The 14314-nt window shown below is 41.8% G+C and overlaps 1 protein-coding gene across 1 annotated transcript in view; it reads left to right on the plus strand.

Moving 5' to 3' along the window:
* Positions 1-6465: 6465 nt before the first annotated feature.
* Positions 6466-14314, plus strand: part of LOC146981013 (protein unc-13 homolog B-like) — a 188879-nt gene continuing 181030 nt past the window's right edge. Inside the window, exon 1 of the mRNA XM_085785933.1 lies at positions 6466-6900. Within this exon, the coding sequence (XP_085642059.1) occupies positions 6879-6900 (22 nt within the window). The 5' untranslated portion in view covers positions 6466-6878. The remainder of the gene's footprint in view (positions 6901-14314) is intronic.

Here is a 14314-nt window from a genome sequence, read left to right on the forward strand (position 1 = left end):
TTGTAATCCCATATGGGAAAATAAATATTCATTCATTCATTCAATCATTCATATAGAAGTTCTTCGTACCTACAGCCATCAGGCTTTTTAATTCTGCAAATGGTAGGTGTCAGACATTAATAATTAGGCTATTGATAAAATAATTTGTATCGTATTATGATGTTTTCTGCAGTCGTGCAGCACTGTTAGCCTATAAGGAGAAGAAGAAGAGGAGCAACAACAACTAGATTGCTGTTTGCTGCACAAGTTGAGGCTGGCATTTTAAAATGTATGAAAAAGTAAGATCAACTGTATGAATGGCTTGAAATGTGAAATGTGCCACAAACTTGAACTGGAGTAAAAAGAAATATATGGATAAAGATTAATTATGGTGTAGTATTACTTTTTAACATTGCAATTTTGACCAGCAAGTTAAGTAGGCCTGTAATGTTGCCTCTCAGCAGGAATGTGCAGGGTTCAAACCTCAGGCTTGCAGCTTTTCTGTGCATGTTCTCCCTGTACCTGGGTTGGTGGGTTCGCTGCACGTTCTCTGGCCTAATAACAAAGTCCAAACACATGCACATGAGGCTGTGAGGTTGTTTGTCAAACAATATATTTTGAAATGCTCCTGCAGTGCCAATGCACGCACACACACACACACACACACACACACACACCTGTGGCTGTGTTTTGCCTCCTCTTAGCCCTGTCTCATCAGAAGCGCTGGGTTTCCTCTGTTCTGTGTCCCTCCCTCTATAAGTCCTGCTGATCGTCAGCAGTTTCCAAGAGCACAATGTCTCATTTTATGAAACCTTTATGTTCCCTGTGGGGAAACTGTACCATCACTGCAGCAGTGAAGGCTACAGAACCAGCGGTATAACAGATTATTGAAGATTATTGAACGCCGGGTTTTACAACAGTATTGAGGATAATAAAACCAACAAATAAAGTCTCAGTCATACTGTTGTATTATCCTTCAGCATGGCTGGAGACAAAACCAGCTAATATCGATTAGAGGATAGAATTAACCTATCAAGAATTATTTTTTTTATTTTATTATTTCACAATACAGGCCATTTAACTCAAGCTTTGAGGCTCTACTCTTCTGTAGTGTCCTGGAGGAGGACATCTGCTCCTACAGGCTGCTGTTGTGTTGCTTTAGTTTTCTCTTTGGGGCAAGTGGGGCGGATTCAATCTCCTCCAGAGAGAGATGCTAACGCCCTCATTACTTTGAGCTGGTCTCCACTGTGGTGCAATGGCTTTCCAGGAATAAATGGGATTTCAAATCACAGGTTAATACAAATTAAATGTTGTGGTACAGGTGGCAGGGCCTACGCTGGGTCCAGGATAAATACATAAATGGGATTTAGACATTGAAATGATCTATTTGTTCCCTGTGTAGGCTGAGCTCCATCTAGTGGTCAAAACATGTTGTTGCACTTATCTAACAGTACATTATGAAGGTACACATTCTTAAGTGAAGAAATAACTGTGATTTTGTTAGATTTTTGTTAGATGCACAGTGGGACCCTCAAATCATTCTGTGGTTGAGTAGGGAATTTTACTTACATTTTCCAGAAACTCAATGCCCCAGAGATGCATTAGAGATGGGTTTAGAGACAAATGTATTGAATCTGCTCACCTTGAAATTGAGCATTTAAAATGAGGTCATCATCAAAAGTCAAATATGAATAAATATTTACTTGTTACACTTTGATATTTACAGCTGTTTGTGTCAGTAGGAGAAGTCCATTATGCTGCTTTGTAAAAAGGATGGAGAAACCGCACATTTGTGACTAAAATAAACAAAAAAAAAATCATATTTTGAAATTCATATACTGTACTGTACATGTATCATGCAGTGATCCAATTAAACATTGCATCTTGGGTAATTTGAGTGTGAGTAGCAAGCTCCTTACTCAACATTCTGGCGAATCTAGTATGCCATCCGGGAACTTCTTGCATACTCAAACCGACTACTACGGCTACGCATTCGCATACTCAAAATGACGTCAGAGTTAGTATGAGTAGTAGGAAAGTATGAGGTTTCGAACACTGGTTCAGACACTCTTCCACGCCCTCCATCTCTAGGGTTCTGGATATACTGGTGTGAGCGTGTGTGTCCTGCCAACTCCCATTCCCGCTTCCAGGCCGCTGCCAGCCATGCTTTTGTAGACAGTTCCCCTGGGATAGAACTGAGCATCGCTTGTGCTGTCCTGTTGTAAGGGTGGCAGGACTTGAGCCTGCATGGGGGCGCTGTCCTAGTCGTGGTGTTGTGCAGCATGTGCCAGTGGTGTTCCTGGGCGAGGGTGGCAGCCTCTCGCCGTAAACCAGCTGGGGCTATTCCTGCTAGGACTGGCACGGGGTGGGTTTCAGGCAGCCTGTTATAATACGAAGGGCGTTGTTAGTGACCGCATCAACCTTCTTGGACTTCTTGGGCTTCTGCTCCAGGCTGGGGCGCAGTACTCGGCTACAGAGAAGACGAGGACTTGGGTAGAGATACGCAGTACCTTGGCAGAGTCGTGCCAAGGCGGCGAATAAGCGAGACCCTTGATGTTACTTTGGCCCTCACTTCCTCGATGTGTTGTCTGTAGGACAGCGTTCTGTCCAGGCGTACGCTGAGGTACTTTGGGGCCTGCTGGAACTCCAAACGTTTGTTGTCTGTGAAGACCTCCAGCTCCCTGTTGGCTTCCCTGTTATTGAGGTGGAACGCTGCCGACACCGTCTTCCCAGTGCTGAGCTGCAGGCGCCAGTGAGACCATGTCCTGGTTCAGACCCTCTTCCACCGCCCTCCACGTTGGTTGTTGTATCATGATAGCGAGGTCGTCTCCATACCCATACCGTCTGGATGTTGTCTCCAGTAGCTCATAGATGTATATTAAAAAGCATCGGTGAAAGGACAGACCTGCAGTGTCCCTGCAGACAGGTTGGACAGATCAGCTTGGTTCTGGCTCTGGTTCATGTTCATGTTCATGTTCATGTTCATGTTCATGTTCATGTTCTGGGTCTGGTTCTGGTTCTGGTTCTGGTTCTGGTTCTGGTTCTGGTTCTGGTTCTGGTTCTGGGTCTGGTCCAGGTCCTGGTTCTGGTTCTGGTTCTGGGTCTTCTGATGATCCTCTCTACTGTTCAGTTAGTGAACATCCATCCATCCATTTCCTTCCTCTTATCCGGGTCCGGGTCACGGGGGCAGCAGTCTGAGCAGGGACACCCAGACTTCCCTCTCTCCAGACTCTTCCTCCAACTCTTCCGGGAAGATCCCAAGGCGTTTGCGGGCCGACCGAGTGACATAGTCACTCTAGCGTGTCCTGGGTCTTCCTCAGGGTCTCCTCATGCAGAACACGGGGGTGGGTTTCAGGCAGCCTGTTATAATACGAAGGCCGTTGTTAGTGACCGCATCAACCTTCTTGGACTTCTTGGGCTTCTGCTCCAGGCTGGGGCGCAGTACTCGGCTACAGAGAAGACGAGGACTTGGGTAGAGATACGCAGTACCTTGGCAGAGGCACCCCAGGTCGTGCCAAGGCAGCGAATAAGGAGACCCTTGATGTTACTTTGGCCCTCACTCCCTCGATATGTTGTCTTTAAGACAGCGTCCTGTCGTACGCCAAGGTACTTTGGGGCCTGCTAGATCTGGGCCAAGGTGTAATATAAGCAGATGTGGACTGGCTGTTGTTTTAAATAATAATTTCAAAATGAAGCCCCATTAATTTCACATGCTTCCAATCCATCAATTTAGTAACCAGGCTTTATTACTGGCACTGATCTTAATGCATTGATTGATTTGTATTGCCTTTGCATTTTCTGTTTGAAATTTAACTTTTGTATTTTTTATTTTATTTTTTAAAATATTTTTCACACATTTTGCATGATTATGCGATTACATTGTCACCATTCAAGGCTGATGTAACGTGTGTTCAACCCGCAACAACTGTCTTCTGCCACTTGGGGGCATTGTAAACCAGTTATGGACACAACAGCGGAGGATGACATGCACAACTTGTTAAGTGAGAACAGAACATATGAAACAACATTAGCCTTCATTTAAAGGCAGGGCCGTTGCTAGGAATTCTGGGGCCCCTGAAATAATACTGAAGTGGGCCCCCACCCCCTGTTATGACAGTGTTAAATGTCCGTGTGATAACGAACACAGATGGACTGATCCCGAGGCCACACTCATCGTCGCTCTCAGGGAGATTGGGGCCGGTGCGAAGGCCCATGCCCTGAAGCCACACTGTCCATACTAACGTTGATGCAGCTATAATTAGTCAGGGTTGTATGTAAATATGGGTGGGGGGTTTTGTGTTCCTAGAATTGCATGTCATCACCTTTCTCCCCTATGCAGCAGCCCTGTTTATATTCGTGTTTCTTGTCATCTGATGAATATAAATCAAATATTCACTTTTCTTCTTCCGCTTTGCATTTGTTCTACAACTGCTGAATAAAAATCACCCAGTTTAAAGGCTCCTTTGTAAGATTTATACCAATGTCCTTTTAAATAGGAATATCTTATGACAGGCATCAAACTATTATTCTGATCTATGACAGTATGTTCAACTGTCCACCTACTGTTGTTTGATGCTGGACTGTCATGTAAAGTGGATAAATGCAATTTATGCAAAATTACAGAATAACTCTCTGTCTCCAGGTTGTTTCTGCTGTTCTTTTGCATTTAGGCGCTACCTCTAAAAGACACTCATATACTTTCAGCCGCATAGTTCCTCACCACCAGCCAAGGCCTTTGCCCCAGCTCCAAGTTTCCAACTACAAGCCCAGGCCTCAGCCCATAGTTCCCAACTTTTAGACCAAATCACCATGGTGAGTTTACATAACTTTAAAATCCTGACTTTTACAGTTTCAAAGTTGATACTTTATTTGTTTATTTTCTCTCTGCTCCTTCTCTCCACTAAGAATAAGTGGAGCCCATCTCAGTTGTGGACGTAAAAGAGGCTTTGGCTACGGCTCCAGCTAGGTAAGTGTAGTGTTTAAGTGATTAAGGGGAAGGAGACTGCTAGCCAGTGGACAGGGGTGTAAACAAATTAGGATTTCAAAAGCTTAAAGTAACTAAATGTGCTTCGAGCAACGCCAAATGCAAACAGTCAAAGAATGTCCACATGCAGATGTCAGGGACCATAACCTACTGAACCTCGCAGGGTTACACTTAACACTCTTCCTTACTACACTAAAATGGTTCATTAAACATTGTGGGTTTTTAAAAAAAGCAAAACTCTTAATCACCACATGTTGTTCAGCAACAGATACGTATGAGTGGTGGCATGAGCTACACAAGGAAATAGAGTTCAGGTTATAATGTATCATGTTACAAACTTGTTAGGGCGCTGCCAGAAACTTCACACCAGCTTCAAGTCCTTGATGTACTTTCAACTCAATAATCCTGGTGCTGCCTTTACTGAGAGTTATGTTTTTTCACAAGGTGATTAAGAGTTATGCAAATCTTGCAAACATGATACGTAGTGTGTGCAATCCAGAAATCATTTCTTTGTCTGTTAACTGTTTCTCACAGAACCTGCGTTGTCTCCATTAACTACTGTTGCCAGTGAACTCATGAGGCTATGACCCCTGACCTCAGGAAATGGGTTTCTCTGGTGGTCTCACTTTTTTAACATTAATAATTTTTTTTTTTTTTATCATGCACTCATAGAAGAAGTAGCCCATGTTGCTGATGAAAAGCAATTCAAGCTCACACCAATCAATATATTTTGTGTGATTAATACAATTTCACATGGGGGTTGGTGTCTGTGGTCTAAGTTTGATATCCAGTTGCACCTTTATCAGAACTTATTGCCTGTAGGCTACTGCACACTCTGGACACCATGATGGTGGCTTTACGATGACAGGCCATGTTTCTGTCTGACCTCTTGCACCTCCAGGTTTCATGTGGCACAGATGACATCTAAAATCAAAAGTAGGCCTAGTGCTTAAAACATGACTTTCCTGTCTTTTTTAAGCTATCTTTATTGTTTGTGGTGGAAATCTTTTATTTTTCAATATAGCCTAAATCCAAAATATTAGGAAAAAAAAGAAGATTTAAATGAAAGCTTGGTGAAGTTTTAGTTAGTCCCCAGATTATTGTTTTTTTAATGTAGCTATTAGCAAATATTTAGGTCATAGAAGTAGGCTAACCATAAGTTTAACAGTGTCTATTTGATTCTAAAAAAAAGAAAAGAAAAAAGTCTGCTGAAAGAGACAAACTTAGAAATACTAGTAGCCTAAATAATTTCCCAAGATGCACCTGTGTCTGAATCAAATCAAAATGGCAGATCGTCCACCACCTGTATGGGATAGCCTACGTTCAGGAACAGGTAGCTTAAACAAAAACAGAACAACTTTACCCTATCACTGTGCATTTAAACAAACACCTTGTTATTGATCAATTATCTTTTAAAGAAAGTATTGATTGTCTCAGTGACATGAGGTTTTCCTTAGTCGACGATACAACATCCGCCACACGAGGCGGCGTTGAAGCTCCAACCATGTCGACGCTCGTTTGTATCCGTGCGCGCCGATCGGTCCAATTTCCGACGTTCACCTCAGTCCTTGAACGCAGCACAAGAGCCGCCCCGCTCCACCGGTCGTCGGCTAGTAGTTGGTCGGTCTGTTGCCGGTGACAGTGACAGTCAGTCAGTCATCCCCCTGAAGCCCTCAGGACCCTCCCCCTCTCCCCCCGCCAGGATCGCCCACCTGGCGCGCACATCTGCCCACTTGTTCCGTACGAACCGATGCGATGAAGCGGAAAGTGAGCGACGTGTTGTAGGAGGAAAAAGAAGAAGAGGAGGAGGAGGAGAAGGAAAAGAAGTGACTGATGTGCAACAGGCAACTGGGCTGCAAACTCACTGAGAGGGCTCATCGGCTTTGGAGGAACTGTTGCACAAAATCCCGCTGCGATGTCCCTGCTGTGTGTCAGAGGTAAGGTCTCACCGGAGAGCCGCAGCTCGTCCACTTTACAAGATATTTAGACTATATTGATAACACAGAAACAGGTTGAATATTGATGAAAAGTGAGTGCGATCAAATGGAAGTGAGTGATTTGAAGTTAATCCTGGATATATGTGCGATATTGACTTCATACATGAGCTGCACACCGAGGAGATAAGAAAAAAAAAAACTTTAAGCAGGTTGGACTTGGATCCACAGGGACATATTTATTTGATAGGCTAGTCTATATATTGAAATGCCTATATATCGATTAGCCTCATTCCAACACTTTACTTATGCAGCTGAGCTGATGAGAACAATGATCCTGTTAATTAGTGTAAATCCATAAAATCAATACACTTTATTAGTTTGTGTCTCTCTAGATAACTTGTCCAGTTATAAACAAAGACTTTTACCTGTGTGTGTGTGTGTGTGTGTGTGTGTGTGTGTGTGTGTGTGTGTGTGTGTGTGTGTGTGTGTGTGTGTGTGTGTGTGTGTGTGTGTGTGTGTGTGTGTGTGTGTGTGTAGGCTATTTGATTGCACACGCACAGCTACATGTACCCTATTGAATTCCCATATTTGCACATATGGGATTTATTAGAAATTGGAGGGATTTCATACACTGACATATCGTATGTCTATACGAATGCATGTTCATATTGTGGACATGTGTTATGTAATTATATCCATCCCAAAGCCTGTCGGGATATGTTGATATCATACACAGTGGATTACAAAGGTCTGACACCACTTTCCCCACAATAGGGAGATGAACATAGTTTAAAAACATACACCAGCATATAGATTATTATATATTTGTGTTGTTTTTGATACTTTCTCATATAGACATTAGATATATATCATTAACATACAGTATACGTCTGAACATTTTATATAGAAATGAATCACAGATTTCATAATATATGCACATTTACTTAGGATATTTATGGTAAACATGTTTACCATCAAATATGGGATGTGTGAAGGTGTAGGTGACATGGATGTTATACTGTATATGGTATTTCTGCAGGGGTTAGATCGATGCATGTCGTTATATCAGAGTGTCAGTCAGGAGTAAAAAGAAAAAACAACATTCACAGCCTCAGACTGATAGATCAGCCATGCTTATATCCGAGCTGATAGTCGCCGCCAATAGATGAATCATATTTTCATGTGTGTCGGCTGATAAGTTACCAGAAATTGAAGTAGATTTAAGTACAAATTTCAATTAAAAAATGTAAAATGTTGCAACCTATCAGTCAGTTTATTGTTTCTGGACTAAACATAGCAGCTGGGACACAACAGAGAGTCATTTACAACAAAAACAATAAAATACTGGAGCTGAAGAGGTTGTGTATGAAGCTGGACTGGGATGTCGTCCGGTGAATAAATGTTTTTTTTTTGGCTGTGACACTTCAGAGTGATCAGTCTGGAAAAAAAGAGCCAGTGAGTGAGTGAGTCCAAGGCTTAAAAATAGAGTTGTTTTGATCATTTAATTTTTAGTCTCCCTTAAAATGACAATCATGTTTCCAGATAAACATCACAAGCATGTTTTCCAGAATGAAAATCTTCTGTTTCATAGATTAAGAAGTTTATTTGAAGTTATTACGGGGCTGCAGCAGCCTGCCTGAGTCAAGTGGATATCTTCCAGTTGCAGTCATACAGGAAGCAAATTAGGAAGAAACGTCTCAGGAATAATTACAGCAACTCATTGACTGTTCTCTCTCTTTTTAATACTGACTTGAAACGTGGTCAGCCTTCCCTCTTTTTATGCTTTAATTTGAAAAACCTGGAACAAAAGGGGCTGCAATACGTTGAAACATTAATATATAGTAATACACATAATGCTGACCTGTGGAAACTAGAAGCTCACAGGAGAATCTAAAGCCCAGCTGAGAGATTTTTAATGAAAAGCTGAATATCAAAGTTTTAGAATAAAGGTATAAACCAACTAATTTAGTCTTTAAGAGGTTAATCCTGAATGAATATTACTGAGTGGATGTTCCTGTAGATCGGTTCAGGGATAAACAGCAGTGCTTAGTGTAGTGAGTATGTTGAATGCTGTTGGTTTTGCTGGTTTCTCCTGCCGAGGTGCCCACGAGCAAGACTCCTGAGGTGAAGCAGGAAGCTGTGGTTTGTAGTTTTGTAGTTTCTGTGTGCAGACAGTCAGACAGACAGACAGACGGTTTAGTTAAAGTAGAAGCTCCACCAGTTTATTTAACACTTTGGCTCCTCTCCAGATTACAAATTGCTCTTCTTTCACACACAGACACTGATGATTGATTTTCACACCATCATCAAACTATTGTCTGCCTATCTCCGACTCTCAGCCCCCCGGTGTATTGTTTCTCACTGATGGTTTCTGACCACTTCTCGTCTCTGGGGGGGTTGCGAGTGAGCGCCGCCACCGCCACCCAGACTCTCCTCTATTACAGACTGAGGAGGGATGAGAAGGTGGAGAGATGTAAAGCACAGCTGGGTCGCAGTGGACTCAGCCAAGTGGAAACATATATATATATATATTTGAAAAAAGACCATCATTTTGTTTGATAGCTGCCACAGAGATTGATGGAGACTGAGGCTCGTGTTCACTTGGAACCGTAAAAACCTTCAGAGCGTCTCAGAGCAGAGTTGGGTCGTGTTCATTGGATTTTTGACATGTAGAGCTTGAGCTGGATGAAGCCACCTCAACTTTATAGCAATAGATTTTGTAGCATTTGTCTTGATAAGAAGATGCTGCATGGGAATCTTCCCCTAAAAACTCCTAAAAAAGGCGACAAACAGCCTAATTTTTCTCTCTGGAGCTGGTGGAGACCAAAACCAGAGCTAAAAGGAGCCTGTAGCTGTGTTATTGATATTGTCAGGTGACGTCAGGTGTATCCATGGTGATTGTGATCGGAGCAAATGGAGAAGCACAGTGACGTAGTGTAAAGATGTAGACGTAGCTGTTTATGTTGTTTTTATGATCTATAAATGTAACCGTGTTATTAGCTGCTGTAACCGTGACAACAAAGATGAGCTTAAATGTTCGCTGTATTTTAGCCCAAACCATGACGGATGTATCCTGAACCATTAAAATGAGTACATAATGTGTTCATGCTGCTTAGTGTGAGGATTTTTTATATGTGAGAAAAACCTGGATGCAAGAGTTTCTGAGTAAGACATACTGGACATAGCTACTGATATGCCCCATGATGCATTGCAGCTTTTCAAAATGAGATGGCAGGCCATGAGGCGAAGGCTTCTGCTACTGTTACTCCTCTGATATCCCAGAAATCATTGCACCAGATTTAAAAACAGCTGTTGCTTCTATAAACAACCAAAAACTGAAACGTTGTGAAATAAAAAAAAATGTTAAAACTCCAACAAAAGACATATAAACTGTGTTATTAGTAAAAAGTGTAACAGCTTTCATCCCTGCCAGTAGCCACTGTCGCTGCCGTTTTGTAAGAAATGCATTCTGGGATACATCAGCGAGGTGATGTAGAAGACAGTATGACCAAGGACGTTTGTACACCTTGCCTCCAGTTTATCAAGAGAGACTTTGAATTACTATTTGGAATAAAAAGACTGAACACTGGACTAAAATATTAAAGTTAATGGTTTAATAGGAAACTGTCTGCAAATGAAGTGATGATATATTGTTATTATGTCTTTATTATTGGATGTTTAAATTGCACAGAATCAGACAGTTCATTCATGGTGGTTGTGAGAGAACATTTAGATTGATCAAGTGATAACACTGGCATGTGGTTTTCCCTTGATTTGATAAACCGAATGTTAACTGTACTTTTGGGGGTTTCCATGTTTTTGCCTCGTCTGTACGGCGACTACCGAAAAAGTTTGACAACACTTGAAGTTTGCTTCAGACTTTTATTTAAGCGTTGATAATAATGTGGTGGATGGCAGACAAGTGTTTCCTTTCCAAACCTATGACATGACATGACATGAAAATTGAAAATTGTTCATGGTAACTCCCTCGTCGTCCTGACCACTGACAAAACATTCTCTGACCCCTAAGCCAGAGTTAAAGTCTTTTCCTCCCCCGGACGTGGCAGATGCTCCCTCACTCGCTCGCTGATTAAAAAAAGTCACTGAGGGGGAAATGCAGACGAACCAGAAGAGCAGCATCCTCGTTTCCTCAGAGCTGCGGTGTGTACTTTTCGTAAAGTACAACCGCATTTCCCCTCCCGGTCCTTCCTTGTTCCTTGTTGTGTGGAAGCCGGGCCCTCAAAGCCCCCTGCATGGTGGCTGCAGGCGGGAGAGGGTGGGAGGAGGTCGGTACCCACACTCAGCTATTTCTGGATGGCAATTAGCAGTGGAATAAATGCATACATGTAGTGCAACGGTGTATTGCATCATTTGCTGAATGTCAGCAGGGCTATACTGTGGAGAAACTGCACTAGATCAAAACGATACCTGCGGTAATGAGGGGCGAACACACGCAGGTGGACTGTGGAGAGAGCAGGGAGGGACTCGGTCATATCTGAAAGCTTTTATTTTATTTTATTTTTTATTTATTAAGGCCACCAGATGCCGTAGGTAAGGACAGTAGGTGAGGACAGAGCGGGTCAGTCGGTACAGCGGCTCACTGTGTTGGAATGACAGGGACACAAGTAAAGCTTCAGCGGCCCGTCTGGGAAGAGAGGGGGGTGGGGATAGAGAGGAAATAATCCTCTGGGCCATCTGCTGCTTTTTCTCTCCTCTCCTGTGTATGTGTGTTTATGCCTCTGTGTGTGTGTGTGTGTGTGTGTGTGTTGCACTGTGACTCACGTGGGACATGGACTTCACTTCCTCCTTCTTCTCATTCCCTCTCTATCATGATAAAGCTACTCTCTTCCTGGTCTGTCATCGCTCATCTCAACTCAGACTTGTTCTTTGGTTTGGGTTCAAGGAAACTGATTATGTATCTGATGACAAAGACGGATGAATCATTTAAATTTCCAGGTTTTTATGCACAAATGTTACACATATATGACATATGTATATGTATAAGATAAAAGCACGTATTAGAGATATTAGAAAGTGGAACAATATTGATATAGTGCAGTGGTTCCCACCCTGTTTTGGCTCATGACTCCATTTTGACATCATAAGTTTCTGGTGACCAGCCGTCAATCAAGATGCTCCAGCTCAGATATTTTTATATGCTGCATTTTATTTGAACTTGATTTATGTTCAAGAAAGTGAAAGTATAGAATACAGTTGTTTAAGATTATGTGTGGTGTTTTAATCATAATTTAAAACACCACACATGAATTCCAGGTGACCCCACGTGGGGTCCCGACCTCAAGGTTGAAAAACATATTTCTAGCATTTACAATTATATCTGATGTTACTATTAACTGTATATCCATCTCAAAGCCTGTCATTATATGTTGATATCATCATATCATCATCATCATGAGTCAAATTTTAGATGTAATGTAAAAGTATATATAAGAATACAGATTTTTTAAATATACTGTATATTAGCCATACATATTGGCTGTTTTAATAAACTTACATTATGTCAATTCTGTATTTTCTTAGATTGAATATATTGGTAACATATCTGGTTGCAACATCGTATATGAAAAATGATAATCTATATATTCTTGCATTACATTATTTTACTTTTGGTTTCCGTATTTGTTATAAACTTCCTGTATCTATAGGATGTTTATAGTGAATGTGATAGGTGACGACCGATGTAGGGAAGTACTCCATATATCATATTTTATATTTCTTTATCTGCTCTGTTTGTCCTCCATTTTGGTTGACACTAATCTTAAATATACCTTATAAAAATAATAATAATACTATTATAAACAATCAATCAATAACTCATGATATTAATGATATTTGTGTTTGTGTTGGTTGTATTGCAATTGCTTATGAAGAATGAGCACAGAGTGATGCAGGTTTAGGTTTGGACGTACAGTAGGGAATGATGTGTGTGTGTGTGTGTTAATGTCATCATATCTGAGCCCCCCCCCCCCCCCTCGTCCCTGGACCCCCTCCTAGCTGATCACTCCTGGACTTCTTGAGGTGTCTCTAATTGGCTCATTACCGTGGTGAAGTGGGGACACAGCAGGGAGAGAAGTCTCTGTTAATTTGTGATTATGCAGTGCGCAGTGTGGTGTAAGTGCTACTGTATCTCACACACACACACACACACACACTGAGACCAATATTCAGTTAAGTCATCAAACTCATATTACGCAACTTAACCTAATAATGGTGAATGGATTAATGCTTCAAGAAATGAATCAATGAAGTGAATCAGTGGTGTGTCCTCTGTCCACAGCAAACCACAAACACAATAACTACACAGTATTATGATATTAACTGTGGTGACACATAATTCAGATTTGATTGATTTAAGTTTTTGCTCTTTTCAGTCTGGATTATAAATGTTTGAAAAGTTACACGTGTCTTATTCTTCAGGCTCTAAATCTCAGCTCATTCAGTTTGAACTGGATCAATAGCTTCTACATGAAAGTGACTGTGAGTGAGTCTCGGCTTTGATTTAAGGATGGTTGTATCAATACAGGATGAAGTGACAAGTCTTAATGTGAGATATGCTGTATATTTTATTCAGCACATAAAGAAGTCTGAAGTCTTTGACCTTTAGACCAGACGCTGTATCGTCTAGTCTGGTCTTCATTAAGTGGGATTCAGCCGTGTCTGTTTGAAACCAGGGTATGTTGTATGTTGTTCTGCTCCCATTGGCACCACCATGTTTTACACCTATTCTCCAAGATGGCGGCGGTGCAGCAGCCCGCTCCGAGCTTCATAACTGCTCCTCAGAAACCTGTAGCTGATGTTAGAGGCTCTGTCTGTGTTTCTTAAAGGGATAGTTCACCCTAGAATGATATTTCGCTCATTATCTACTCACCCTCATGTGGACTAAGGGCTGGAAGAAGTTTCAGAGTCCACCGTCCCTTCTCTGAGTTACAGGGGGTCTCAGCGTAGCAGTGCATGTCCATATAACGGTTGTAAAGGGACACCAGAGCTCTTCGTAAAAAAACACACACAAAAAAACATCCAAATACCTCCATGCTGCTCGTATGTAATGTCCGTCTTGTGCTGAAGCCCCAAATTGCGTAATTGTCCCGAAAAAAATTAAATAAGTCTATATTTTAAGCTTGTTTGTAGCGGAAGCTTCTCAAAGCTCCTCTTCCTGGTCCGTCCAAATCTCGCGTGATTCGCAGTAACCGCACTGACGCCGGCGCAAATCACGCGAGATTTGGACGGACCAGGAAGAGGAGCTTCGAGAAGCTTCCGCTACAAACAAGCTTAAAATATAGACTTATTTAATTTTTTTCGGGACAATTACGCAATTTGGGGCTTCAGCACAAGACGGACATTACATACGAGCAGCATGGAGGTATTTGGATGTTTTTTTGTGTGTGTTTTTTTA

This window comes from Trachurus japonicus, chromosome 9 (genome assembly GCF_045865225.1).
Source record: "Trachurus japonicus isolate A0001 chromosome 9, Traja_1.0".
Classification (NCBI taxonomy): domain Eukaryota; kingdom Metazoa; phylum Chordata; class Actinopteri; order Carangiformes; family Carangidae; genus Trachurus; species Trachurus japonicus.